The sequence below is a fragment of the Empidonax traillii genome, unplaced genomic scaffold, assembly GCF_003031625.1.
Source record: "Empidonax traillii isolate 1590-97213 ecotype Southwest subspecies unplaced genomic scaffold, ASM303162v1 scaffold387:size635111, whole genome shotgun sequence".
NCBI classification, from domain to species: Eukaryota; Metazoa; Chordata; class Aves; order Passeriformes; family Tyrannidae; genus Empidonax; species Empidonax traillii.
Genome location: NW_020955580.1, coordinates 175,799 through 203,592, shown reverse-complemented (window position 1 = coordinate 203,592; position 27,794 = coordinate 175,799). Strand labels below are relative to the sequence as shown.

Sequence of the window (27,794 nt, the reverse complement as noted above, 5' to 3'; positions counted from 1 at the left end):
AATAGGGCTGGCAGGGCTGTTTTAGTGCTGATGGTGAGATCAGAGCTGCGTGCTGCTCCAGCCCTCGTGCTCGTCGTGGTGCCCCCCGGTCCGTCTGCGTCGCCTCATCTCCCCGACCTTCAGACAGCTGTTGGGCCAGATTGCCTGCCGTTTTTCCACATTATTTGCATGGATACAGCACACGCGCATCGGCATCCTAATCATCTCCACCAGCTTCTGCCGGGTGACTTTGCCCTGGGAGGTCACATGGAGGTCCTCTGCCTGGCCAGCCACTGGAGAGGGGGGGAGCAGGAGTGGAGGGACCAGCCCCAGATGAACCAAAATAAGCATCTCTAGTGCCCAGCCAGAGCTTGTAAGGGCGTTGTCGTGGTTTAACCCCAGCCAGCGGCTAAGAGCTGCACAGCTGCTCGCTCTGTGTGTTGGAAAAGTGGATGCCTTTAAGGGAATATCTGAAAAACTTAACTCCTGGATCTCCTCGGCTTCATCTCCCACCTTTATTCTAACGTGACTCTGACCCTGCTGTAAAAAAAGTCAGCGCTACGTGTTCCCCCTCTCTCAGCCCTTTGTCCACAGGGCGGCCAGTGCCAGGCCAGTTGGACGAGACCGATGGATCAAGGCACATCCAAAGTGTTGGCGACCTGTGGCCCGTGAAATGGTTTTGCTGTGGTGGGGAACTCTCAAAGGCGCCGTGCCAATCTGCTCCCTCAGCAGGGCGAGCAGCTGCCTGCCAGCCAGAGGGGTTTATCCGCTGTGGGAGCAGGTGCCGTGGGCCTGGGGAAATGGTGTGGGTGCTGGGCTTTCTGCAAACAGCCTTTCTCTTTTAGCCCTGCGTGAAGAAGAGCTCGTTCACGTGAATCATTTGGGTTGGAAAGGACCTCTGAGGTCATTGACTCCAGCCGTTAGGGCAGCACTAAACCGGGTCCCCAGGTGCCACATCCACATGTCTTTTAAATCCCTCCTTGGATGGCGGCTCCACCACTTCCCTGGGCAGCCCTTCCAGTGCTGGACAATGCTTTCCATGAAGAAATGTTTCCTGCTGTTCGATCTAAACCTCCCCCTGGCACAGCTTGAGGGGCACATTTGGTGGCAGATGAAGAGGGGGTAGTGCTCTGACTTTTCTCAGGTGCCCTGCCCGGCTCCCCTCATTTTCAGCTGTGGCCGTGTAACCTGCACATGGTGGGGCACATCAAAAACTCATGGAATGGTTTGGGTTGGGAGGGACCTTAAGGAGCCACGAGTCATACCCAGGTCTGGTCACTTGTGCTGAGGGTCACGCAGGAGGTGAACAGCCCAGGGGAGGTGTTTGTGGGGATGTGCAGTACTTGGGCCATACCCATGACAGCTTTGGGATGGAAACACAGCTTTTTGAGGGGGGATGTCCAGAGGATGGACCAGGCTCATGGACCAGGCTCTTCTTGGTGGTGCCAAGCGACAGGACAAGAGGCAGAAGCTGATGCGCAGGAAGTTCCACCTGAACGTGAGGAAGAACTTCTTTCCTGTGTGGTGACTGAGCACTGGAAATGACAGCCCAGAGAGGGTGTGGAGTCTCCCTCGCTGGGGATATCCCAGAACTGTCTGGACATAATCGTGTGCCGTGTGCTCTGGGCTGGCCCTGCTTGAGCTGGACCAGATGACTCCCTTCCAGCCTGACCCATTCTGTGATCCTGGTGCTTGGTGGTCGCTCAAAGACACGTATTGCTGTCCCACCTCTGCACTGGTAAGAGAGAGGTAAGGCCTTGGTCTCTCCTTTACTTCCTCCTTGTGCGACAACATCCTTCCGTGTTTGAACGGGGATTTTAGAGTTGTTTGTTCCTGATTTTAATACAGTTCTATCCTTGCTGATGGGGTTCCACTGAAGCAGAGCAGTCTCCTTATGTTGTTTGTTGCTGCTTTCGGTTTGGATGCCTCCCAAGCTTCTTCTAGAAGTTTTGTGGGATTTTTTTTTTTTTTTTTTAATAACAGTTTGAACTTTTCTTATTTGTTTATTGCAAAATAAGGGAGGCACAAATGGCCTTGCTACCCAGCACCCCAGAACCCTTTCCCTCCTGGAACTGCTCAGGGGAGACCTGGGTGCTGGAGCTGCTCCTGCTGAGCCGTAGGATGAAGGATGGGATGCTGGAGATGGGTTGGGAGTAGGTCCCACTCCTGTTTGCCCTCCTCCTGCTCCGCAGTGGCATCTGTCTGCATGTTTATTTTTATCTCACATCTGCTGGGGTTGTAACAAGGATTTAATGATATGACACAGTTTTGTCACCAGTTCTTTTTTCCGTGGTGAATGGAGCTTCCTCGTGGGCTGCTGGAGGGAGCCGAAAGCTTTAAAAAGTGACAGAATTTGGCGACTCGTGTAGAAAACTCACCTGCTCCCCATGAGCACCTGTAGGCTGTTGTCTGCCTGGACAAAAAAAAGACAGAATTTGTTGTTTTTGCCTGTCGGTGGGATAAGCATAACCACAGTTAGTCTTTGTTAATGAAGAAAAGCCACGAGGGGATATGCAGAAGAGCCCTGTAAGTGGACCAAGTGCTGAAAATGCAGAAACAGGGTCCAGTGCAGGGCTCTCCAATGGCATCTCCCTAGGCTGTGTCCTCTGCCTGGTATTTACTGTCAAACACAAGCCCCAGGCAGTTCTGTTTATCCAGATGTTTTGCTTCATTGTTTAGATGATGGGCCGCATCTTTTTGAGAAATAAAGGCTTTGGCTTCCTGCTGAGGAATATCTTGAGCCTGTTTGACCCAAAAATGGCAACAGGATTTTAAAGGCGTATTTTTCTTATGGTTTTTAAGGCAGACGGTCTGAAATTCCTCCGAGTCCTGACTGAGCATTGAGAATGAGACCTCTTTCCCTGGAGGTCTGTTGGTTCTGGGATGTCTGCATCCCACAACTGGTTTTGCTGGTTTGGGGGGATTTTTTTTTTGGTTGGTTGGTTTTTTTTGGTTTTTTTGCCTGAATTTAAGCTGAGGAAGAAAAGATGCATTACTTCTTAGTAACAGCTCTGCATCCTTTCACCTGTGCGCTGTTGTGAATAAGGCCATGTGTTTAGCAGTGGAATATCCCCACTGACCTGCGTGTTTTGGGCAGTATCAGTGATTTCCCTCCCTGTATCTGTGCTGTTTGGCTTCATGCTCCTGTAACACTCCTCCTGTTGGCTGGAAGCCCTCCTGCACCCCTCCTAAATTCACCGACGCTGTGCTTTGCTCATGCACCCACCCTCGTGCTTGTGGGCGCCCACTGCCCCCGACAAGATCCTGCCCTGGGGTCCCTCCCAGCCCCTCAGATGCTTTGGTGTAGGTGCCTGTGACCGATTCCCGGGCCCAGCCAGATCTTTGTCTAGAGCTGACACCGTGATTGTTTGCCTCTGGCTGTCCTCCTGGCCAGTGAAGGGGACCTGGTCAGCAAAGCTGTAAAATTGGGATGAAGCCCCCGGTAATCACCAAGTCGGAGCTCAGACAGTGTCTGCAGGGCCAGAGCTGACTACACCAAAGCTGGTGACCTCCGTGTCCCTCCAGGCAGCTTCTCCTTTGGAAGGACAAGGAGATGAACTCCCTTCAAAGCCTGCTTTGGGGCTATTGTATGGAACACAATGCAGGGGAAATCAAGCTCTCCTCTTTCACAGCCAGACGAGCAGCCCCCTAATCACGGGTGACCAGAGCGGATTTGCATGTTAAAAGGAGTGGCTAGGGGCACTTAAAAAGAGGAGGAAACACATTCATCAAGGCCAGCTTTATCCATATGAATATTATTATTCCCGGGGACAATATGCCCCAGACCCCTCAGTGCAACCCATCATCTACTGCTGTGCTGCCTCTTCCTGTTAATGGGTAATTTCTAAGGCTCTGTGTCAGGACATTGATACCTTCAGTGGCTCCGGGAAGGAATTTGAGAAGGGAGTTGCTGGAGCATGCGGGGTGCAGTGGTGGAAACAGTGCCCTGGAAGCCACAAGAGGAAGGCTGTGGATGCTCTGGAGCTGTTCCCAGCTGCTGATGGCTTGGGGGGAGGCAGGTGGCCCAAAGGATGCTCTAATTGTGTCTGAGAAGGTGTTTGGGGACTGCTCAGAAGGCAAACACTCACCACAGCCTCCCACGAAGGACTTCTCCATCCCAACACACACCCACCCCGAGCTGACAAGATTCTGGTTCCTGAGCAGTTCAAATGCACAAGCCAGGATTAAGTTGCTGTGCGTGTGGCACAGAGTCAAGGGGTTTACGTGGCAGCAGGGCAGATCATGGTTCAGCATGCCAGAAAATGAGCAGCTGTAAGGAAAAGGGCAGCAAAATTCTGGGACAAATGGGCTGGGGAGGATGTGGTGTCTCTATCACTCTAAGGATGGGAATGATTTAGGTGCAGCACGGAGACAGGTTTCTTTTTTGAGGTCCCTTCTGGCTCTATCTTTTATGCTTCTATGACTGCTGATCACCAAAAAAACTTGAAGGCGCTTTAAAAAATAATCCTCAGGCCGTGCCCTGCGAGGCTTTCTATAGCAGCTTGATTTAGAGGAGGGGAAAAAAGAAAGGAAATGAAAAGCCTAAGATGGAGCTGCGACCTGTCGCAGAAGCGACACTGATGAAAGGGAAGCAGAGTTTTGCTGGAGCCCGAGGTGAGCTCAGGTGTCAGAGCATCCCTGCAGCGCTGCATGGCTGGATCCAAGGGCAGGAAGTGTGAGGGATGTGCGTGGGATGAGTGTCTGGAGGCTGGATTCATCAGTGTGGGTTGCAGAATGTGCCCTGGGTTCCCTGCTCTGTCTGACCAAGCTCCTACAAAATCCTGCTACCCGCCCTTAGGGCGGGGAAATTCAGAGGCTTTGGTTCTTTGCTGGTGTCATTAAACTGGCTAAATCAGATCTCCCAGCGTGGAGCCCTGGTTCCTCGTGTTTTCTAGTGGAGGTGGTGGCGGGGACAGCCTTTGATTCCCTGCAAACTTTGTGGTTCCCAAGAAACCTGAAAACGGCTCCCGTTTTGTTGCTCGGCTTTGGCCGAGGTTTTTCTGGGAGGCAGTGCCCCGTCCTCTGAGCTCTGCCTCTCCTCAAGCCTCCTCTCCTTCTTCTCAGCACTTCACGACACTTCTCTGTAAGCTGAGGATGACTAATTTAGTATGGACAAAGTTAACAATAAAACACAGAGACTTGGGGAGAGGTTTGCAGAAATAATCTGTATTATCCCAACTGGCCAATAACCAACCGCTGCCAGGCCTCGCTTCTGACCTTTGCTGTCTTCCCTTTTGAGGTTTAGCTCCTTGTCACCCCTTCCCGTGGCTGTGACTGTGTCACAAGCCAGGGGGACATGCCCAAGGTGTCATGATCCATCCGTACCTGCAACCTGGGGCCCCGGCAGAGCCTTTTCTCATGCCTGTCTGTGCTTTTGCCTTTGGAGAGAGACAAGAATATGCATTTTAAGATTTGCATAGGGAACATGCAGCTGTTCCACCAAAAATGGATAATTGTTCTCCCTGCTGTGAAGTTAAACAATAAGAAGTGCCAAACTGCACTTGCCATTGCTGATTTTGTGCACTCAGCTGCATATTTTATGCATGTAGATTAGTTCCAGATTTATGACGATGTAACTGTTCATGCCTGTGTTAATCGGGCCAGGTTGTAGTTGCTGTGGAAACTACAACTTTGACTTTTACGTTAAGTTCTGCGTTGCATTTAATGCCTTTTTTTAATTATTATTATTGTTTTTGAAGCTTTCCTGTACCTAATGCCTTGTGGTGAAAACCCTGAGGGAATCGGCGTCAAAAATAAAAATGCCTTTGGGCAGAAAACAAGTTTTCAGCAAAGAGAGCAATTTTTCTGGGAAGTCGGGATGCGTGGGAAAATACGGGTTTGTGATAGAGTGCCGTCTTGACCACAGCTTGTATGACTGTTATTATAAGTGTGTAACAACTATTACAGCTCCTGCAATACTGCCATAAAGAAGGCATCTGTATAACTTCTAAAACGTCCTGAAAATACAGGCCTGAAGTTGTCGGGTCTCCAGGAACTCCCTCTGGCGGGCGGGGGAAATTGCTGGTGTGTGTTTCGGTGGGGACACGGGCGGGTGGGGAAAACAGTTTTACTGACGCTCGTTGTGTCTTTCCAGAACACCCCGGTGGGCACTCCGATTTTCATCGTGAACGCCACGGACCCGGACCAGGGGGCGGGGGGCAGCGTGCTGTACTCCTTCCAGCCCCCTTCCAGCTTCTTCGCCATCGACAGCGGCCGGGGCATCGTGTCGGTGATCCGGGAGCTGGACTACGAGGTGACTCAGGCCTACCAGCTCCAGGTGAACGCCACGGTGAGTCCCCCTCTGGGCTGCTGCAGGGCTGGAGGTGTCATCTGTGGGGGCTGCAACGGGGAAGGAGCTGTTGCACGTTTATTTTATTGCCCTCCTCTGGCACCTTCTTGGGCACGTCCGATGTTTTCTACTTAGCAAGGTGTTGTAGCAGTGCAGTACCTGGGTGGTTTCAAATCTCTGTGGAGCACAACTGCACCTCTCCAACAGCATCTCAGACATGTCAGGGGCTTCTGCATGAAGGGGAGCAGCTCCCTTGGTGAGGAAACCCCATACAGGCCATACAAACCATTCATAGAATCACAGAATGGTTTGAGTTGGAAGGGACCTTAAAGCCCATCTCATTCCACCCCCCTGACATGGGCAGGGACACCTTCCTCTAGATCAGATTGCCCAGAGCCCCATCCAACCTGGCCTTGGACACTTCCAGGGATCCAGGAGCAGCCACAGCTTCTCTGGGCAACCTGTACTAGGGCTTCTCCACCCTCACAGGAAAGGATTTCTTTGGTATATTGAGTCCTCTGGGCTCATTCCTTGTACATCACGGTTTATTCACCTGTATGAAGCTCAGACATCAAGAGTGAAAATTTTGGTGGACAGAGGAGAAAGCAGGGTCTTAATTATAGTCAGCTGGGACTGGGAGGGGACCCTTGGGAGATGCATCCACCATGGTAAATTCATGCCACATATGAATGGGAAACTTCTTCCCTGGTGTTAAATCTAGTGAGAGCTTGAGAATGTGGAGCAGCACACAAGCAGGGGCTCTGGGTGGTGGCTCCTTCCCATCTGAGATGCAACAGAAGAAGGTGAGATTCAGCTCTACAATACATCTGACCAATTCTAAACTCAGGAGAGGGATGGGGGGAAACCCTCTGTGACCCCTGCAGGCAGCTGGCTAGAACTCTTGAAGCATGTGATTTAATCAAGATCATTGTCTTGATGCAGAACCACAAATGTCAGGAGGACGTGGGAGGGCTGTGCCAGGGTTGCTTTGCTCTTCACGGTGCCAAGACTGGGCACTCGCAGACTGCAGGGCCACAGGCAAACACGGCAACCTTTCAGCCCAAGCCCTGCTTGTTCCAGGCTGTGGAATTCTCCCCCAGGAGCTTGTTCTTTTTCTGGAACACACCTCATTTTATTTTTAATATTCCAGTGGTAAGCGGGCCTCTCTTTGTTTCCTTATCGGTGTCTGTTGCTGGCGCACTTTCCTGGGATGTGCTGTTGAACTGTGTGGCAGGTTAGAAAATGTGGGACCAAACATCACCCCTGATGGAAAAGGGACTTTCTTCTATGAGTCTGATTTCCTCAAGGATGCAAGGATGGTCCATCTAGCCCTGTATCCCAGGTGCAGTTCCCAACAAGGATAAAATGGGGGCATATCTGGTACTTCAGAGAATCACAGAATGGCTTGGGGTGGAAGGGATCTTAAAGCTCAGTTTATTCCACTCCCCTGCTATGGGTAGGGACACCTTCCACTAGACCAGGTTGCTCCAAGCCCTGTCCAAGCAGGCTTTGAACGCTCCCAGGTGTGGGGCAGCTACAACTTCCCTGGCGACCTGTTACTTGCTCTGTTATGTGCTTATGGCATATAGTGATTTCCAGCTCAGGGAAAAAGGACTGAAGTCTGTGAACTGGGCTGGATGGCAGCTGTGGGAATGTCTCCTTGGCTTGGTCAGTTCCAGTAATCCCCAGAAGAGAAGTGGTGAGAAACCCTGGGGTAGCTATGGCCAGGGGAGAGGGATGAGAGTCGCACCAGCATAGCAGGAGCTGGAAGAGCAAATGCAGTCTCTTGTCTGCCTGATGAAGAGTTTGCATGGTCTGAAGTGGGAACTGGGCTGATGGTGAATTCAGGGTGGCTGCAAGGAGAGCTGGGGAGCTCAGGTGCAAGGCAGGAGTCATTTTGCACCAGGGAGAGAGGCATCAAGGGCAGACAGAGGCAGGAGAGATGGTCAGTGAGGGAACTGGAAGTGTGCTCGCTTCTTCGGTGATCTCTGATGCCTCCAACAAAATTTCAGAGGTGAAGAGGAGGGGAAAGAAAATTATCTGAAGAAACAAAGGATAAACAAACCTGATAACACTAACAGCAGAGTGGAGTCAGAAATAAACCTCCATCCGAACCCTGAACGCCGAGGCCCGCAGGTTAAGAGGATGATGTACAAACTGTGTTGTTGAATACGGTTTAAATTAACATTAATCTTCTGGCAATCAGCCTTTGCTGCTGCTCAGAGCCGCTTTGCAGGAGTGTGTGGTAACCTCTAATGGTTGCTTTCCAGCACAGTGCTTGATTGGGGGTAAGGAGAGATTGATTTCCTTCCCTTCATGTGCTCTCCCTTTGTTCCTGCGCTTTTAGCAAAGGGCTGTGGGCATTGGGGGCACTTTTGAGCACTCACGGGATGAGACTTCAGCAAGAAAAGCACTGGCAGCAGGGCACTGCCAGGAGAAGCTGGTGGCAGTGCCTACTGCTGTGGGATTGGCTGCTGGGAAAGGGTTTGCTTTGGGAAAGTGCTTGAGGCTCCATCCTGATGGGATGCGATGGGGTGAAAGGGAGATGATCATAGAATCATGGAATGGATTGGGTTGGATGGGACATTTGAAAGTCATTTAGTCCAAACCCCTGCCATGGGCAGGGACACCTTCCACTAGCCCAGGTTGCTCCAAGCCCTGTCCAACCTGGCCTTGGACACTTCCAGGGATGAGGCAGCCACAGTTTCTCTGGGCAACCTGTGCCAGGGCCTCACCACCCTCACAGGGAAGAATTTCTTCGTACTGTCTGATCTAATCTTCCCAGTATTCAATCTAACCCTGCCCTCTGGCAGTGGGAAGCCATTCCCCTTTCTCCTGTTCCTCCAGGCCCTTGTCCCAAGTCCCTCTCCAGCCCTCTCGGAGCCCCTTTAGGGACTGGAAGGGGCTTTAAGGTGTCCCTGGAGCCTTCTCTTCTCCAGATGAACAGCCCCAGCTCTCCCAGCCTGGCTACACAGCACAGGGGCTCCAGCCCTTAGAGCATCTTTGTGGCCTCCTCTTGACTCCTTTCAGCAGGTGTGGGTCCTTCTGGTGCTGGGTGGTCCCAGAGCTCCAGGGTACTGATGGTCCAGCTCAGAGCATTGCAGTGTTCGAGGGCCACCACTGGTCCTTCTGAGATCTCTGCATGCTTGTGACCTGCTTGGCAGAGCAGGGAGGATGGCCACCTCGATCCTGCCGGTCCCCAGGCAAGGTAGGAGGGGAGAGGTTTGCAGCAGCCCAGGAGAAAGGGTGTTGTTACTGTGGGGATGAATCCTGCGGCCCAGGGTTTCCACTCTGCCTTCGGTGTCAGAGCCCGGGCATCCTACAAACCCAGGAGCAGCACTGGGTGTGTGAACCCTCTGCCAGAGCTTGGAGCAGCAAATACAGAAGAGAATAAAGCTGCTACTGCAAGGCAGCCCACGGGGCTTAGAAGAGCAGTGGGAACACAAGAGAGTTGGTGGACTCGGGCCATGTTCCAGCTGATGGAGCCCAGGCTGTGCTGAGGCGCCAGCACTGGTGAGTATGGGACACTGCTATGATGTGCTGGTGTGAGACACTGCTGGCAGCCACCCCTGGGACTCACCACGCAGAGGTACCCTGGGCTGTGTCTGTGTTAGGAGGGGATTTATGTTTTGAAGTATATTTTGAACAGTGTTGCTGCGTTTTCACTCAAAATGTGATGAAAACTCAATTGGCGTTTGCTTTATTTTAAAGGGCTGATGCTGGAATGAAATGCATATTGTGTCTCAGCTTAGAGGGAGGCGCAGTGGACAATAATTCCAGCAGGTAGCTTGAAAAAAGAGATGATTACCTCCACTATTCAGAGATTCTGGCCCGACTACAGCTGCAGGAGACTTAATGCTGCTGAATAATTCTGTGTTTGTGATAGAAATCCTTCCTCTCTCCTCCCCGCCCCTCATTTTTTCAAGGACCAAGATAAAAACAAGCCACTGTCCACTCTGGCCAACCTGGCCATCACCATCACGGACGTGCAGGACATGGACCCCATCTTCATCAACCTGCCCTACAGCACCAACATCTACGAGAATTCGCCTCCGGTAAGGGCTGGGCTTCACTCTGACGGGCAGGACCGCGGGGTTTCTTTCTGAAACAACGCTGTTTCCAGCCAGCTCCAAAACATTTTGCCTAAGCAAGGGGGTTTAGGAAGGCTGAACCCCCAAGTCAAATATTGTCCTGAGCTTTTTTTTTTTTTTTTCTCTAGTTTTACAAAGGCTGTTCTTAGCAGCCGGTCACCCCGTTTCCCTCCCCACGGTTCTATCTGCATGCCATTTCCAATAGAGGAATTGAAGGGAAATTTAAACGCTCCTGAAATGAGGCAGTTTTTGAAAATGCCAGAATCATCAGCCATTTCAGCACTTTGAGTCTTTTCCCCCAGGTTTTGCCAAATTGATCCAATCATTTTAGTTCTTCTGAAACTCGGTTTGTCAGCAAACTCGCTGTTTGTGGGAAAACGTCTCCCAGTCACTAAATACAGCAGGGATGGGGTTTTTCTTACCCCCCCCACACACACACGCACAGCAGACATCAGGGCTTTGGGAGCTGTTTGCTCTGCTCCCAGCAAGGGTGCCCAGGACCTTCAGTCCAAGCACCAGCCCTCTCCAGCAGCTTCCACCTTCCCGAGGCACAGCTGTGCATCCCATCACTTTACCTGTAGGGAAAAGTTTTTGTGTATGGATGGAAGAACCTTCTGCCTTAAAACAGTGGTATGGTGTGTGCCCATACCACGTGTGCATCCCGTATCAGCTCTGGGATCCCAAATGCCTGATGGCTCAGTTCACACAGTGGAGGAGGGAACTCCTTTTTGTTCACTTTGGAGCAAAATCCTGACATGGAGAGTGCTGTATCAGTAGGACTGAGTCCTGCTGTTCCAAATCCTGTGGTCAGACAGCACCTTACCCATCTGCTGGCCCAGAGATGGCCAAAAATTGGCTTATTAATGAATTGCTTGCACAAAGGGAAAGCTTTGTTGAGATTAGGGTGTATTTCTGGCGTGGGCAGAGTGAGCTGCAGGGAAATAAAAAAACCCACAACTTAGATCAGCTTTAACTAGGAGGAAAAAAAACCTTAGATGTAATTAAAGAAATGGAAGATCCACCAGTATTAAAAACTGTAGACAGCATCACCTTCGTGGAGTGACCTGGTATCCAGGAAACGGGATCCCCTTCAAATAATAATATATTTTGAGGCTCAAAGATCTCTTTGTGTTGATGCACCAACAAGTTATTCCCGGAACATACACTGTTTGCAGTAGGGAAAGCAGCAAATGTAGCAGCAGTGTAACCCTGATGTAGGGAATGAAGGAAGGGATGTTCACCAGGCAGCACTTTTTCTGGCAGGTTTAGAGGTTTTAATTTCTCTTGGCAACGTGCAGTGAGGTGTCCAAGACGGATAGACACCAGAGACACGGTGAGGAGGAAGATTGCAGAACGTTGAGGGCTGCTTTGAGTGGTATCACTCTCTGGTTTGGACCAGCCTTCCTGGGAGAAACTCCACTGCTGAAACCAGGGTGTGGGGTTTTAACACAAAGTCATTTAGGCTGGAAAAAACCTCAATGATCATCAGGTCCAGCTGTTAACTATGTGCAGTTTTTGTCTCCCCCTGGAAGTCTCATCAGCTCTGCCTCAAGGGAGCCTGTTGCACGCATGGAGTGAGAGAACATCTTGGTTATCAAAATGATAACAACAAATTTGGATGAGGAGTCTGGGCTTGGGCTGGTAACTGTCCAAAACCAGGCCCTGCAGGTCAAGCCCAACAGGCTGCAGTGCATTTCTGGGTGGTGTTTACCCTGACTTTGGACTCAGCAGGTCAAATTGTGCTCGAGCTCTTCCGTCCCAGCCCCGGCTCTACAGAACAGAGCAGGTCCTCACCGCTGCTCCACCCGCCCACTCCCCGTCTCTCTTGCCTCTCTTTTTATCTGTGGTGCACAGCATGTCTGTGTTCCCCTATCAGTGTATCAGGCCGAGAATACCTCATCTAAAGTGTATACATTACCTAATAAAATCCTTCTTATTTGGGATTATTGCATCAAATTTTAATTTCCTCACTCGAGTAACAGCATGTCAGCCAGCCCGGCAGTGAAGAGCCGATAGAAGGTGAAAAGAGTGGATAAACTGCAGCAAATTACCGCAAACAGATCTCTATCAGCCCTTTGACTGGAATTGACTGGAATTAAGAAGTGAGATATGGGATTTTTTTGCCGTGGCAGCTTTCTGAAGCCCTCCCCCACCCCCCCACCCCCTCCTCCTGCTGCAACGCTGGGCTGCGCTTCGCCTTTCAAGTCCCTAATCCTGTAAGAGAAGAGGAAAAGGGGGTGGAGGGGCACGAGAGGGGGAGAGAAGTGCCGTTGTAGTTCTCATTTTTTCTCAGGCCGGGATCTGGAAGCACAATTTAGAAGCGTTTTGGGCAGGTGCTTATTCTGACACTGAGAATAAAGCAGTTTCTTATCGGGCAAAGGAAGAGGACGCAGCGGGGAGAGACTCCACTGTCCCTGGAGGTGTCGTATCTTCTTTCTTGATGTTGTTTATCATCCCAGCGTGGCTCAGACATCTCTCCCAGGGCACCTGAGTGCACCAAAGCTGCCTGCAGCTGTGGCAAAGCTCGGCGGCGTGTTTTTCATCCTCGAGAGTGTGTTTTTTTGGGTGTCTGTCCTCACAGCATCTGCGCACCGGTTGATGCTGAACGTCACTGAAAGGCTTGTCAAGCCCCGGAGCAGGTTGCCCAGGGAAGCAGTGGAGTCACCGTGCCTGCAGGGACTTAAAAAGACAACGTGGATGTGGCACTTGGGGACGTGGTTTAGTGGTGGCCTTGGCAGCACAGGGGGAAGAGCTGGGCTCAGTGATCTCAGAGGGCTTTTTCAGCTCAAAGGGTTCTGTGATTCCATGTCCCCCGCTTTTGCACCTCAGCTGGGGCATGGTCCAGGCAGCACCACAGCTTCACTTTGGGGGGGAGAGAGAGATGAGAAATCCACTGCCTTGAAGACAAGCTGATGCCTGTGAACATGTGCTTCATCCCGCAGGGAGCCATGTGAAGGTGAAAGTGGGGGCATATCCTCTTGGCACGTGGTCCCAAGCTCAACAGTTGTATTCCCTTGTGATAGGATGGTACAGCTGTGTGTCAGATATCATTAAAACAGTTTTAATTCTTCAGCACCATCCCCCCTCCTCCTCAGAAACTCCTTGGGTTGAAGACATAATGTAGAATCGGTGCTATTTTTGCCCTAGAGTCTCGATAGCTCCGAGTTAATTCTTTCTTACAATATTTCCAGCCCATCAGTGTGAACACTTTATTAAAAGCTCAGGGTTTTATTAAAAAAGGATTGATTTACCCCTGCCCCTCTTCAAAAAACCCTCAGATTTTGTTTGGATAATGTGCCATTCTTTATTTTCTTTGCCTTTTTTTTAAGCATAGGCTTTCCCAGATTATTACTTTTATAAACCTTCTTCCTCCTTCCCTAGAGGGAGAGGGTTATTCTGTTCTCTCTGTACCACCAGCCAAACCCTCTCCCTGCAGCCAGTGTTGTCTGCAGTAGGTAGGTGAGTTGTGACTTGTTTTAAGAAAAATCAGGAATATTTGGGACTTCCCGGGAGCTACAGGTTCATGCCACAAATACCTGAGGGCAGAGCTGTTGGCACTGGAAGTCAGCCTGAGGTTTCTGTGGGTAAGTAGAAGATACCAAGACAAGGACAGTGAAAGGAATAGTGATGTGGTCCAGTAGGATTTTGGAAGAGGAAGTGGGAATCGTTGAGACGTGGTTTGCCAGAGGACGATCTTTGCCATCGTGGTACGGCTGAGATGAAGGGTTTGGTTTGTTTGGGGCTGCTTTTTCCCACTTCCAGCCTCTCCTCTCTGGGCAGTTATTTCTGCTGCTGTGGTGGGCAGAGCACTTCATGGCCATCACAGGTGCCAAGCAGTGAGTGTAGCCTTGTCTGCCAGTCTTGTGGACACTGGAAGAGTCTTGTGAAGAACCTGTGAGGATGGATGGAAACCAGGTGGGATGTGAAGAGGTGCCCACATCCCCGCCCTCGCCGTGGTTCCAGGGAACAGCATCCACGAACAGCAGGGAGCTCAGCACCACTCCAGCATGTGTTTTTTGGTCTCTGGTGAAGTGGCTTGTGGAGAAGGAGGAGGAACACAGGGCTGCGAGGAGAACAGGGGGAGACCCAACGTCAGACGCCAGCAGCATGATAGCCATCATCACAAGCTTACCAAGGACAGGATGAACCTCAGCATGGCCTCTTGTAGCCCTCATTCCTGGGATCAAATGTCTGGATAATTTCTTCCCTCTGGGCACCTCCATGGCACACGCTGCTGAGATATCCGAATGAGATTCCCCCTCCACCCCTCCCAAACTTTCCCCTGCTGCCACATCCACACTCATCCTTTTATCTCTTCCCACAGCTCTTCTTCCCCCTGGCTCCTGCAGGAGGGGCCTCTCCTGCAGATAAGGCAGCCCATTGCTATTCCCCAGCCACGGCTGGAGCCCTACCCTCTCCTGCAGCTCCTTTCCTCTGCAGCGTGCACAGCAGGACACAATTCCCATTCCAAGCTGCTCCTGAGCTGTCTGACAGGTGATGAGCGAGCTGTCAGACAGGCCCAGTGCCTTCACCCACTGCCCTTCCATGGAGGAGCTCCTGCTTTACCAGGGAGTGGAGGGAGCTCAGATCTGCCCTGTGGGGATGGGATATTAAAGCTTGGATGAGGTTTAATTCTGCTGAATATGATTATTATATATAATACAATATAGGCTATATAATGCAATACTAGACAATCTAATACAGACTGTATAATATATATAATAGTATAAAATACAATACACAATTTATAATTCAATAATATATGTGATATATATTATTCTCTCTATATAGTATAAATTATAATACAAGCAAGAGTACAGTGGGACAGAGCACACTGATTTGCATTGCCCCTTTTCTTTTTCATCTCTATTTTCCCCTGCCCTCCTTTCCACATCCCCTGTTCTGCCTTCCCATCTGCTCTTTTCCCACTTTTCTTGTGCTTTTTATCTGTCCGTGCTCCTCTGGAAAGCACAGTTATTGTCAGTGATTTAGAGGCTCTCCAGGTGGCTGCTGAGCCTCACCAGCCGAGCGCTGCTCCGAGGCCGGCGACCTGGGATTTATGGCTAATGTTCTCGGTTAATAACGTGGATTTACTTAAGGACTCTGTTGGAATGCCCTCAGAGCTCAGGGAATGGGCAGCCTGCCTGGCCCTGGGAGCCTGCTTTATGGCCAGCAGCGGCACTGAGCCCACAGGGGCACGAACCTGGAAGCCGGGGAAGACAGTGAGTCCCTGTTTTCCACCGGTGATGTTTCTGCCGCTTTGGCTTTCCCTTTGGCCTTCCAGCTGATGGATTGAGGGGAAAACACGGGGCTACTGCCCCGCTCCGCTCCCTCGTTACATATGCAAACGTCTCTGCTGACATTTCCTTTCAGAGGGGGGAAAAAATAATAATAATACTAAAAAAAATTTGCTGCTTTCCCCACTGTTAATAAACCAATGAAAACACGAACAGCTGAGTTGTAAATTTTTTCACAGTGCATTAATTACGGGCGTGCGTGTGTGTTGGTATTCACAGGGGCTCACTGCTCTGCGGCGGGGGGAGGTTGACTTACGGAGTTGACACAAGCGGTGTGGTATTTTTATTTCAAGAGCTAAACAAGAATTTTGGGTCACTCCTGTGTTCTTTGTTGGGTTTGGGGGGGGACTCTCTGATCTTTCTGCTGAGCTGCAGAAGCAGTCTGTCCTGCAGGATGGATGATGTGTGGGTGAGCTGGCAGCTGCAGAACCTCCTGCCTGTGGGCAATTCCCGATTCTTGGCATCTGTCCAACCCTCCTCCTTGAAGGTGTCAGTTAAAATCTCTGCAGTTCAGTTATGCAGTTGGCCAGTGTGAGCATCCCATGCTGCTTGGGGTGCCTCATTTGAAGAACATGGGGAGAAGGGGACAGGTTGACATTAGAGAGCCAGTGGTAGATAAAACTATTGTAGTGACCAGCGCTGAAGGTCGTGATGAGAGGGAATTGTTGCCTTTGGTTCTTGAGAGACTGCAAAGTGAAAATCCCTGTGGCAGAGGAGCACGTGCTGTTGCCTGCCAGCTGTGAAGCTGCGAGGAGGCTTGTGCTGCACCTTCAGTTTCTCCTTCCTCTTCTTCCTCGAGCGCTGATAGCTGCGCTTACCACGCTGACTCTGCTTCAAATATGACCCTGCTGCTCTGGGCAGGGAATGAGCAGCACAGGGGTGGAGTCTGGTGGTGCTTGACCAGGGTGTTCCCCTGCTCACACCCTCAGCATCCGCAGCTCCATCCTGGGGTGGGTTAGCAAAGCTCTGCAGCTCACACATGAGTGATGGGTGGTGAGCCTGAACTGCCTCATGAGGCAGTTGGTGGGACTTTCCCATGTCCTAGGACAGGTTATCCCAAGCACTCAGCCTGTGGTAACGGGGGCAATGCTTTGTCGGGTCACCCCCGGGGGCTTCAGCAGTGGTGGCTGTGTCTTGTGGTTGTCCAGGGTGACTGTGACACCTGTCCCCTGTCCCTCCCCAGGGCACCACGGTGCGGATGATCACGGCGATCGACCAGGACAAGGGCCGTCCCCGCGGCATCGGGTACACCATCGTCTCGGGTGAGTCCTGGGGGACACGGTGGGCAGCCCAGCCAGGGGTGGAGGAGCTAACCCCCCGATAAGGCGCATCACGTGTCTGGAAAATCCTGGAATCCTGGGTTGGAAGTGACCCTCTCATTGCAACCCACCTGCCATGGCCAGAGATACCTTCCATAGACCAGGTTGCTCGAGGCAAATTTGACAATATGCCGTGTTGAAACCTTTGGTGTTCCTAATGATGAGCCGCAAGAGGCTCAGCTTCACGCAGTGCTGTGGAGGAGATTCTGTGTTCAGGAAAGAGTGGTGCTGGTTAAAGGCTGAATGGCTCCTGGTGGTTTCTGGGGTGTTTCCCAAAAGCTTCTGAAGCTGGGATGCAAGGGCTGGACCCGTGAGGGTGCAGAGCTGGAGAACAAAGCTTAATTAGAGTGATGGTGGGGTTTTGCCTTCTGACCGGCAGATGGATTGATCCTGCCTTTGCAGACTGGCTCTGAAGGCCGGGAACCCTTCCCAGGGTGGGGGAATGGATTGCTGCAACTGTTGTAGCTGGTTCCCCATGGATCCTGACTTGGCAGTGCTTGGCTCCTTTGGTTCCTTTAGCTTGGGGACCTCTGCTGACAGCAACTGAGCCAGGAGCAGGGCAAACAGGGCAGGCATTTCCAGATAAAACACAGCTGCTGTAAGGAAAGGCCAGTTTTTGGGGTTGGATGTGATTCATTCAAGATGCCTTGAGATCAGTGATCTGTGCCATACCCAAGGCAGACTCTGATGCTCGTTGGGCTGCGCTCACCCGCTGCTTTGGTGAGGACAGAAAAACTACTCAGGGTAACCCAGGCATGAGAGACCAGCTTGGTGAGTCTGGGTTATAATCCTGTTCCTGGCATTGCCTTTGAGGGGGGGTTCTTTCCCAGCAAGAAATGGCAGCAGTGCCTCCCCTCTCTGCTGTGCCACATGCTTGGGTGCTGGCTGGCAGCTCCTCAGAGCTACACGTGTGGAAATAATTTCCTGGTCTCTGTTCCTTAAAGCCCAGCCATTTCAAACCCTCTCTAATCAACCTCAGGGGTCAAGGTGATTTCACCCGACTTTCAAGTCCGCTGATCCTGGCTGCAAGTGTCCATGTCGGTCTGCCTTTGAAGATGCAAGGATTATTTATTCCTCTAATACCCTCTTCAATTTACTCGAGAGATTCTCCCAGATTGTGGGGTATCAACTGGCCAAAGTGCAGCAGGGACTTTTTTTTGGCAGATGCAGGATCTTTTTCACTGGAGACAGGACTGGAACATCAATCTTACTTTGCAGAGGCTGCTGAATTGTGGTGAGGATGGTAAAATGACCTGGCTGTCCTGGATGGGCAGTGGGGCAGTGGCAGGGAACCAGGATGCTCTGGGATCTGGGTGGCAGTGGAATGTGGAGAGACATGCAGACAGATCATTGCAAACAGCCTTGAGTCTGCTTGTGTATGCCAAGGGTTCAGTCCCTGCCCCCCGTCCTACCTGGTGGGAGGCAGTTCTTGAATCAGAGAATCAGGCAGAACATATCAAAGAGTGATTAAACTACTCTGCACTATTACTTTTTTTGGCCAAACATGAGAATTGCACAGTGTTTTCCTTAACTGGCCAGGAGCCCTTCTCCAGAGTGGTGGGAAGGATCAGCCTGTGGATGGACCTGAGAGTCCAGACATGGGACTGGCATTTAATGTGCTTCCAAAATCCTGCTCACCCAAGGCAGGCCAGTTTTTTTTTGGCAGGCAGGTAAAGCCTAATTAATTTCTCATTATCCTCAATCATGATGGTAAAGGTCAGCGAGCAGATTTTTGTGCCTGAGCTGGAAAATTTTTATGGCAATTTTGCAAAAGAAAAAAAAAAAAAAAAAAAACCACTAAAAAAAAACCCCTAACATGTGGGAGCGGGGAAGCAAATTAAATTAGAAACCGACCGTAAGCAAAAGTGAAAGTGGCCAGTGCAGGTAGTAATTATACCTGGCTCCTCAGGTGCCTCCCAGGAGGGGAGGTGACAGTGGTGCTGCTCCCATTTCCCTGCAGGGAAGGGCGATGCCTTTCCCCGGCTCTCACAGGTTTTTGGGCACAGGGTTGGCATCTGCCTGGTCTGATTTTACCTTTTGGGCTTGAATGTACAGCAGCGAGGGAGCTGAGAAGCAAACCCGGTCGTTTGTCATTCCTTTGGTGTTAATATCTAAAGCTTTGGTATGATTTGGAGGTGGGGTGTAAAAATTAATTTGGAATTGCCGCTGTCCTATCCGTCCCCATCCCTTGGGATGTACTGCAGCAGCTCTTATTTATACAGCTATCTCCAGCACAAGGTCCTCCTGTGACAGGAACACAATAAAACTAAAAGATTAACCATAACCACATAAAATAAGACTTAAGATCTAACTTTATGCCTCCAGCTTACAAAGCTGTTAAGGCTGAAATGCTGGAGGAGCACTGGTCTAGCTGTGTCCTGGCTTCGGCTAGTTGTCTTCTTGGACACCTGGGCCTGCCTGGGTGCACTGGGAATAATTTCCATACCTAAAAGGGAAAAGCCATTCAGTTGTTTCTCCCCTCTCCTTCCCATCAGAGTGTTTCAACCTCAGGGAGATGTACTTTTTTTGCCCCACACTTTACAAGGAGCGGGCTCACCGCCCTTGAAAAGGCCAGTCGAAGAAGACACGCAGATTAAAACCTCTCTATTCACGCCCCTCCTACTGACAGGCTGTTCAGTGATGGGGCTCCCATCGCTCCAAGGGGTGTTCCTGCTGCTTTTTCCATGGGTGCAGGCAGCCCGTGGCCAGAGCCCTGTGAAAACCTTCCCTCCCCAGCTGCTTTGACAGGTTGGAGATGCTCAGCCGCTGAGGTCAGGACTCTGTTTGAAGGACAGATAATTAATCCAGCAAAGTAATCCACAGTTCCTTTTTGGCAGATTTATGGAGATAGCCTCTGTACCGGGGACTCTGCCTCATCATCTTTCATTTCCCAGGCAAAGCGAGTGACTTGTTGTATAACACGACCTGTTCTAGATAAGACTTTTCATTTAGGGGAACTCTCCGGGCTAACGGAGATTGATTTTTCCCGGTGGAAGCCGGAGGGCTCCGGTGCTCTCGGCAGGATCAGCCCTGCAGTCGGCACTGTGTTTTCACGTTTGCCGCCTCTGCACATCGCCTGGGGCACGGGGAATCCTCTGGCTCTCCAAAGGAAGTATTTTTATCGGGAGTTAAACAGCAATTTAATTAATAGGCAGGAGGAGGCTCTGGCCCGCGAGCTCTTATTAGGAAAATGTATTGTCTCGCCTGTAGCTCGCTCGTGGTAAACTTTGGGCTTCGCTGATTTCCAGGATAGCCAGGAGACTCTTAAATCTCCTGGCATGAGGATGTGAAGGTGACCTGTGCTGCTTGTGCGGGCACTGAGGGGTTAACCCAGGGGAAAGGGTCCCGAATGTCAGTCTCTGCCTGCCTGACACATTTCAGGTGTGGTGATGGATGGGCAACGGGGGATTGCACAAGGGCAATCCATACGTCCTTCCTGGGGCTTGGAAAGTCCTTCAGGAGAGAGGGGAGCGAGCGTGAGGCTTTCGGTCAGTGAGCTGGTCCTCAGGGCTATCCACAAAGCTTTACAGTGGGGTTTATTTTCCCCTAAAGTGGATTGATTTAGGAGATTGATGCAGTTCCTGGCAAAGTGCTCGCTTCCTAAAGCTGGCGCATCCCAGGGGGAGGGTGAATTAAAAATCGTTATCTGCACAATGCAATAGAAGTGTGAGTTACAAAAGCGAGAGGGAAGCTGAAAAGAATTGTCATCTGCCTTTCTTCTGGACTATCTGCTAAGGAGTAAAATGTCATCTATATATTAAATATATATATATGAATTATATAAATTTGTATAAATAAAAATCAGTGTAGTAGCTCTCAGAATACGTTTCCTATGGTCTTAACAGATCCAGAGTGCCCTGCTTCCTTCCTTTTGAAAGTGCAGCACGAACTCTTGAGGCAAGGGTAAGGGGCCAAAGAAGTCTCTGAGCCCTCAGCTGCTGACAAGAAGACAGGGCAAAGCAAACCACTTCCCTGAGTCCCTTAAACTGGACATCAGGGAGAATCCTTGGAAATGGGGCCTGCTCATGTTAATATTCCCACTGTCGACATTGCGCCAGCTTTTTCCCACATTCGACTCGCTCGGTGAACTGCCAGGGTGTTGAAGCCCTCATAAATTACACCTGTTGGGAGGGCCTTCCAGCGTGATTTAAAGGCAGCCATCACAGCAGAACATTTCTGTAGGAGGACACGCTGATGGGTGGAAAAGTGCCTTGCGCCGAGTTATCCATCAAAAGCTGTTTTTCCCACCCTGCCAATGCAAGGGGATGAGACAGCGCGCAGCAGAGACGGTGGTGCGGTCACAGCCCCTCTTTTCCCGGCTCAGTTGCTCCCCGTCTTCCTCCACGCTCCTAACGGTGTTTTGTCGTCGCTTTGGCATCTGGCTTTGGCTCCCTGGCAACCCAGAAAGCACTGGAAAGAGATCTGATTGGGATAATGGTTGGCATGGCAGGTGGTCCCCCAGCGAATGGCCCTCGGTAATTAAAACTATACATTCATTCCCTTTTATGTGCAAATAGGAAACAAAAGCCTATTTTCCGTTTAATTTCTGGGACTTCCTGTATAACTTCTTGGGATTTAATGTGTATTCACAACTGAGCAACCTGGGTTAGTGGAAGGTGTTCCTACCCATGGCAGGGAGGTTGGAATGAGCTGATCCCCAAAGCCCCTTCCAACCCAGACCGTTCCGGGATTGGCAACCACTGGAGTAGGATGAACCTGCACTGTCTCTGTTCATGTCAGTGCTAGAGAAAGCTGCTTCTGAGATGGCTTTTAATGGAGGAGTTTTGAAAAGGTGTTGAGCCTGGAGATGTGAGGTTTTATGTTAAGAAGCACATTTTGGGTGGTGTGGACCGGTGAGTGGTCCGAGAATGGTGGTTATGGTCCAAGACTCAGCATCCTTTTGTGTGAAGAATCACACTGAGAGCAGAAGCTCTGTGGGCTCTGTTCTCCTCCCTGGGACCTGGCCACAAATCCCAGGGAGTTCGGGAGTGGGATTGCACCTCAGGTTGTAATTGTCTGCTTTTATTTCCTTGAACTGTACATTGGGTTCTAAAAAAGGGAACCGTGCGAGCGTTTAATCTGAGCTGCTTTTGTGGCTCATCAAGATCAGAAGTTCTGCTGCTTCTGCTGGAACAGGCAATTAAATCTTTTGAGGAAGGTACTAAAAACATGCAGAGGAGTGCCAGCACACAGCTTTGGGCCCGTATCCCTTGGCCCAGAGAGCTGCATCTTCTGAGCAGAACAGCAAGCCAAAGTCCCGAGCAGGAGAAATGGGCACTGTTTCACTGTTTTATAGAGCATCTTGATTTCATGCTCAGGTTGTAATAACCCCTTCTCCTTAGGAAATAACTTGTTGCCTTTGAATTTAAGCCCAGGGCAAGGTACCTGCCCTGGCTCCCCTGCGTACAGCCCGGGGGCAGACACTCAAGGTGAAGAGCAGCGAGTTGGTCACGGCAGCTGATGGACTATTTGTACGATAATAACTGTGTCTGTTGCTGACTCTGTGAACCACATCCAACAGCATCTATTTCAGTGCTGAGGAGCCCTGATGGAGCACATTTTGATTAATAAATTATCCGGCACAAGGTGTGTGATGGGTTCCCCTTTCACATCTCATGAAAGTCATCCGCTCCAAGTTCAGTGGCTCAGCAAGCCCCGGGCCTTTCCAGGATGCGGCTTCCTGATATGTGCAGCCCTTTGTGTAGAGGGGGGGCAGGAAAATCCTCCTGCACAGGGTTTTTCTGCACAGTAGCTCTTCACTAGAGCTGGGCAGCAGCTGCATCTCTCCCTCATAGGGATTTGAACAATGCTCAAAGGGCAAAGGGGTAGGGAGGAAGGAGGAAACTTTTTTTTTCCCTTCCCCCCCCTTTTGGGTTGGAGCCAGTACTTTTAATGGTCTTTTTAGACTGTGAGAGCTTGGCTGAGGGCAATTAAACATTATGGCCCTCATCTATAAAACCCCTCATTATAGCAGTGTTTCTCCAAAATGATGCCTATGCCACCATCCGTTCCTCAATGAGCCTGGAAAAGCACTGTGAATGGGCTACTGCGATCCATTCCATTGCTCCCAACCCAGCATCCTGTCAGTCCCTGCCTTCCCAGTCCCCAGTGTGGCTGTGGATTGTATACAGGAGCTGCTGCTGTTCTTGTATCTGCACGTTGGACAGACAGATGGGAAAGTTTTCCTTCTACTTTTACCCATAACAAGAAGCTGGGCTTGTATGTTGTGAGTAAGCCTGTTCCTTGCCAGGTGGGAGCAACAGGTCTGCCAGAAACGGATTCATATTGCTGCCCCAAAGGTCATCCTTGTTTTCTTGTCATTGTTCACACCTTTCCTCCATCTTTTTGGATTATCTTAAACATTGTCTGCCTTGTTTTCCTTCTCTCTCTGTGCTTCCTTTTGCTGCTCAACCTTTTCTTTCTCATCTTTTAATTTCTGCCCCACCCCTGGGTGTCTCTCTGGTCACTCCTGCTGTCTCCTACCTTGTGCAGTGTCCAGCTCCCTAGTTTGCAGTGGTAGCAGAGAGGTAGCAGTGGATCCTGCCTTCCCATGAGATGTCCCTCTCCATGGATGCTGCCTCCAAGGCAGCCTCGCATTTATTTTCTGCTTCCTGCCCTGCTCTCCTTAAGGGTGTCCTTGCTCTCTCAGCACTCAAAAGCAGAGCTCCTCCTTTGGTGATGAAGGATCTGTTTATTCCTTATCCTTACTTGCTCTGTGTAATGGAGGTGGATAACCAGGTTCTCTGTGAATGTACCACATCCTTGTCTGGATGGGGAAGGAGGTGGAAAACATGTAAGCCTCTGTTTCACAGAAACCAGAGAAGAGTCTTGGGCCCCTTTCTCAAATCAGAGGCATACAAATGAAGTCCTTGGTCTCCTCAGAATCCTGGAGCAATTTGAGTTGGCAGGGACCTTAAAGGTCATCGAGTTCCTGGAGAGGGAATGGGAGAGCCGGGATGGAGGAGAACTGAAATAGGGGTGGGCAGAATGAGAGACTGGGGGGAGGAAAGGCAAAATTGGCTAATCTTCTGCCACCTTGTTTTTTTCCCTCTTGCTCTGAGGAAAGTGAGGGCATGTGAAGATGACTAGAGAGATTTTTGCAAGGAAAATACCTTGGGAGAATGTGCCTTGTTTGGCAGTGTGACTGCTTCAGCAGGGACCACTAGTCAGGGGGGTAACAAAGCGATGGTTGGAGAGGTATTGTGGAGGAAATTAGGAAAGACCTCTGGGGGATGAGTTTGGGGACACCACTTTCCCTTCAGAGAATAATTTGGAAAGCCAGGAATTCTCTGCCAGCTGAAAGGTCACATCAGTGGGCACCAGCTGCTGACATCACCCTTTGTAGCTGGACCTGACTTTATAAGATGCATGACCGATAGTGTTGGGGAGGCAGAGCTAGAGAAAAGCCTCTGATGTGCAGTGTGAGGGGGGCCTTTGGGTCTAGAGTTTAGTTGTCCATCCTTGAAAAAAATGACTGTGTTCAAATATGAAATTCATAACCCTCTTTAGGGCACAGAACTCAGTGCTGTGTTTAGTCAAATTCCTGTCCTATTGACCTAATTCCACTAAATTCCTCCACATTTTATTACATTTTGTGTTAGGGGGGAGATGGCCCCGATGCAGAAGCGTTGGCAGCCTGGCTTCCTGGAGCTTTTAAATGCCTCACAGCACAGTACAATCCATCTCGTGGAGTGTCCTTCAAAGCTGATATTGGAAGAAGCTTCCTAAAGACTCAGCCATAAATTACACAGCAAAGGTGGGAAGTCAGGATGGAAAGAGGGGAATTGTCCAAGGGAGAAGATTAGAGATCTTCATGTACAGGAGGAAAAGATTAAAAAAAAAAAAAAAAAAAAAAAGCAAGGCTGCTGCTAATATTTTAAGTAGCCATGTGCCAGTTCATTAAGCTGGTGAGTGGTCAATGGGGCATTTCAGATGGAGAGAAGAGAGGACCAAGGACAGAAACAGGAGGAATCCAGTCCGGGAGGAAGCTGTAACAGCTTGATAATGGGGGAGAAAGGTGTTATGGCACTCGGGGCTCTGGGAGAGAGAGGAGAGGCCAAAGTGGCTCCTGGAGCGGGAGGGGGAGGATGGACAGACCTGGAGGCTTTGGCTGTCCCGAGGAAGGTGCAGCTGTGCTCAAACAGGGATCAGGAGGCAGCGAGGTAGATGCTGAGTGATGGGAAACAACTTTCTGTGGCAGCAGATCTGTCTTGCAGCTCCCTTCCAGGGAAATGACAAATGCTGTGTGTGTTTCCTTCGCGCTGAGATGTATTGAGAAGACAGGATTTTTTTTTTTTTTTTTTTTTTTGGTTATTTTTGACTGGGATGGCTGGAGCGTACCTGCGGGGTTTCCTTGCTCCCATTTGGGGCTGGGTCAGGGCTTTTTGGATGCCGTGAGATGATGGGGGAGTGGTGTGGGTGGTCATATATATATATATATGCCTGTATATAACCTCCTCCTTGGTCATCACTAATTCATCAGCCTCCTCTGGTTCTGTGTCAGGCCGGTGTCAGGTATTCCAGGGCTCCACACACCAACTGCTTGCTTTTGTCTGGCTGACAGAGGGAGCACCTGGAGTTGCCACAGAGTCATTTCCACAGCAGGACATTAGTCCCTTTAGCATCTGCTGGCTGTGAGACTCGAGTGTTCCTTAATCATCTCTGGGTGTCTAATTCCAGAGGAGGAGTCAAGCTGGGGTGGTCCATAGAAGCAGCCCAGCCCTCCATGGCACCCTATCTGGTTGCTTGCATGTAAGGACAGGCAGAGGGGTCAAATTTGGCTCCAGAAAAGGGCCATGGGGTCAACAAATCTGGCAGGAGCATAAAAGCAGGGCAGGTGCCTATAGTACTTTGCTGATACTCTCCCTGGCTCCAAATAATCCAGCTAAGAAAATTCCTGAGCTGTGCGTGGCTTCTCTGTTACTTCATAGAATTTTTTTTCTTTCTTTAACCTCTGCAGCCTCTCCTTGACATCAGATGGACTTGTATCACCCTCAGCATCCTCTGGCAAGAGGCTCCACAGTTAAACCACTGCTTCTTATGTGGAGAATTACCTGTGAGCTTGTTCCGTCTGCACCTTCCTCTGACTTACCTGGACTTGATGTCCCTGAACTCTTGTATTTTAGGAGAGAGGCTGTGCCAGGGTCACGGTTCCCTGTGAATGCAGGTGCTTGTTCACAGGGGAGCACCTGGATTTGGCTCTGCTTTCAGCTTTGCTGCTGCATATTTTAATAATTGAACCCCTTTGAAATTCTTCAGCTGCCTCCAGCTTTTGCAACTTTTGGCTGATGAAAGGAGAGCCCCGTTTTGAGCCCTGAGCTGGGGCAGGTGAGAGGAGGAGAGGACTGTTACAGCCACGACATTTTAAAGCACATTGGGATGATGTGCCGGGTTTGCAGAGCCCACTGCATCCCCATGCCCAGCTTGGAGCTCGTGTCCTCCTCCTTCCCTCCCTGCATTACCCCCCAGCACCTTCTGGGATCAGCTGCGCTTGCGTTCACACTGCCTGTTATTTTTCCTCAGGTAACACCAACAGCATCTTTGCACTGGACTACATCAGCGGGGCCTTAACCCTGAACGGGCCCCTGGACCGGGAAAACCCCTTGTACAGCTCTGGATTCATCCTCACAGTGAAGGTGAGACCTCCTCCAGCAGGGAGGCACACCAGAGGAGCAGGATGGGGAGGGCATCCCGCCTGGGGGACAGCTCCTTTGAGGTGGAGGAGCAAACCTGGGGCACGTTTTTGTTCAGTGGGCATACAGATGTGCTGGTGAAACCGAGTGAGATGTTAAACACAGCCCCCTTGTCTGGTGGCCCAAAACATGATGGACTGACTCTGTGTGGGTGTTTTTGGTGTCCTACCTGCTCTCCAGGCTGTTGTTTTATCTGCTGACAGCGTGCAGATACCCGGGATTGCAAATAGCACCAGAGGCATTCAGGCACTTGAATTATGCCTGTTTTTTCCTGTTTCCCACCTTTCCCCCAGCAAAACCCTGGATAAACATGACGTTTTCTCATGTCAGCAGGCATCCTGTGTGCCTGCCCAGCACAGGGAGGGAGCGGTGCTGGAAGTTGCCTTGTCAAGGAAAGGCACTGGAGCATGGTTTTCCAGCCCCACCTGAGAGCGGCTCCCTGGCTCTGCTCGCAGCCCTGTAATTAAAATCAATACCAAGCTGGGCAGCTGGTTGGAAACACATTTAGAAGTATGGATTCTGCTGGGCCAGGGTGGGGGAAAGTCAGCAGCAGCATGGGAAGGGTCATTGATTGGGAGGGAGGCTGCCAGCACAGCGCCTTCTCTTTTTGGCAAGCGTGATGCTTTCTTGGAGCCGGGGCGAAGGGACAAGAAATTACCCCTCTTGGTCCCGGGCACAGCTCATAGGTTGGGGCTTTGTGGATGGGGAAGAGGTATCCATCCATCCATCCCTGGTATCTCTTCCTTTGGGCTTTTGGAGTTTCAAAAATGGAGAGAGGGAGGATTTTCTGATTTTAATAGGCACAAAAATGTCTGTTTAATCTTGGAAAGGTTTGTGAGCCTGAAAACTTGCCCGTTTTCCTCCCTGCCTGACAATGGAGTTCCAGCTATATTCTGTTGATCCGATAGATTTCTGTTTCCTCTCCCCACAAACTTCGTGTCCTCCCGCAAATGCCAACTCTCCGTGTCCCACATCCCCAGGACCCAAAATGTTCTCTGCTGTTCTTGTCCTGGAGCACGCAGTGAAAATACAGCTGGGTTGCTCCTCGCTGGGATCAGCCTGTTCTGCTGTTGTGTGCAGAAGCGGTGAATAGCAATGAGCCGTGTGGGTCGTGTTAGCGTTGCTTT

At 50.6% G+C, this 27,794-nt stretch overlaps 1 protein-coding gene across 1 annotated transcript in view; it reads left to right on the top strand.

Moving 5' to 3' along the window:
• Positions 1-27,794, top strand: part of CDH23 (cadherin related 23) — a 190,303-nt gene that overhangs the window by 76,956 nt on the left and 85,553 nt on the right. Inside the window, exons 7-10 of the mRNA XM_027893374.1 lie at positions 6,074-6,268; positions 10,195-10,323; positions 16,840-16,918; positions 26,498-26,610. Coding sequence (XP_027749175.1) covers positions 6,074-6,268; positions 10,195-10,323; positions 16,840-16,918; positions 26,498-26,610 — 516 coding nt within the window. The remainder of the gene's footprint in view (positions 1-6,073; positions 6,269-10,194; positions 10,324-16,839; positions 16,919-26,497; positions 26,611-27,794) is intronic.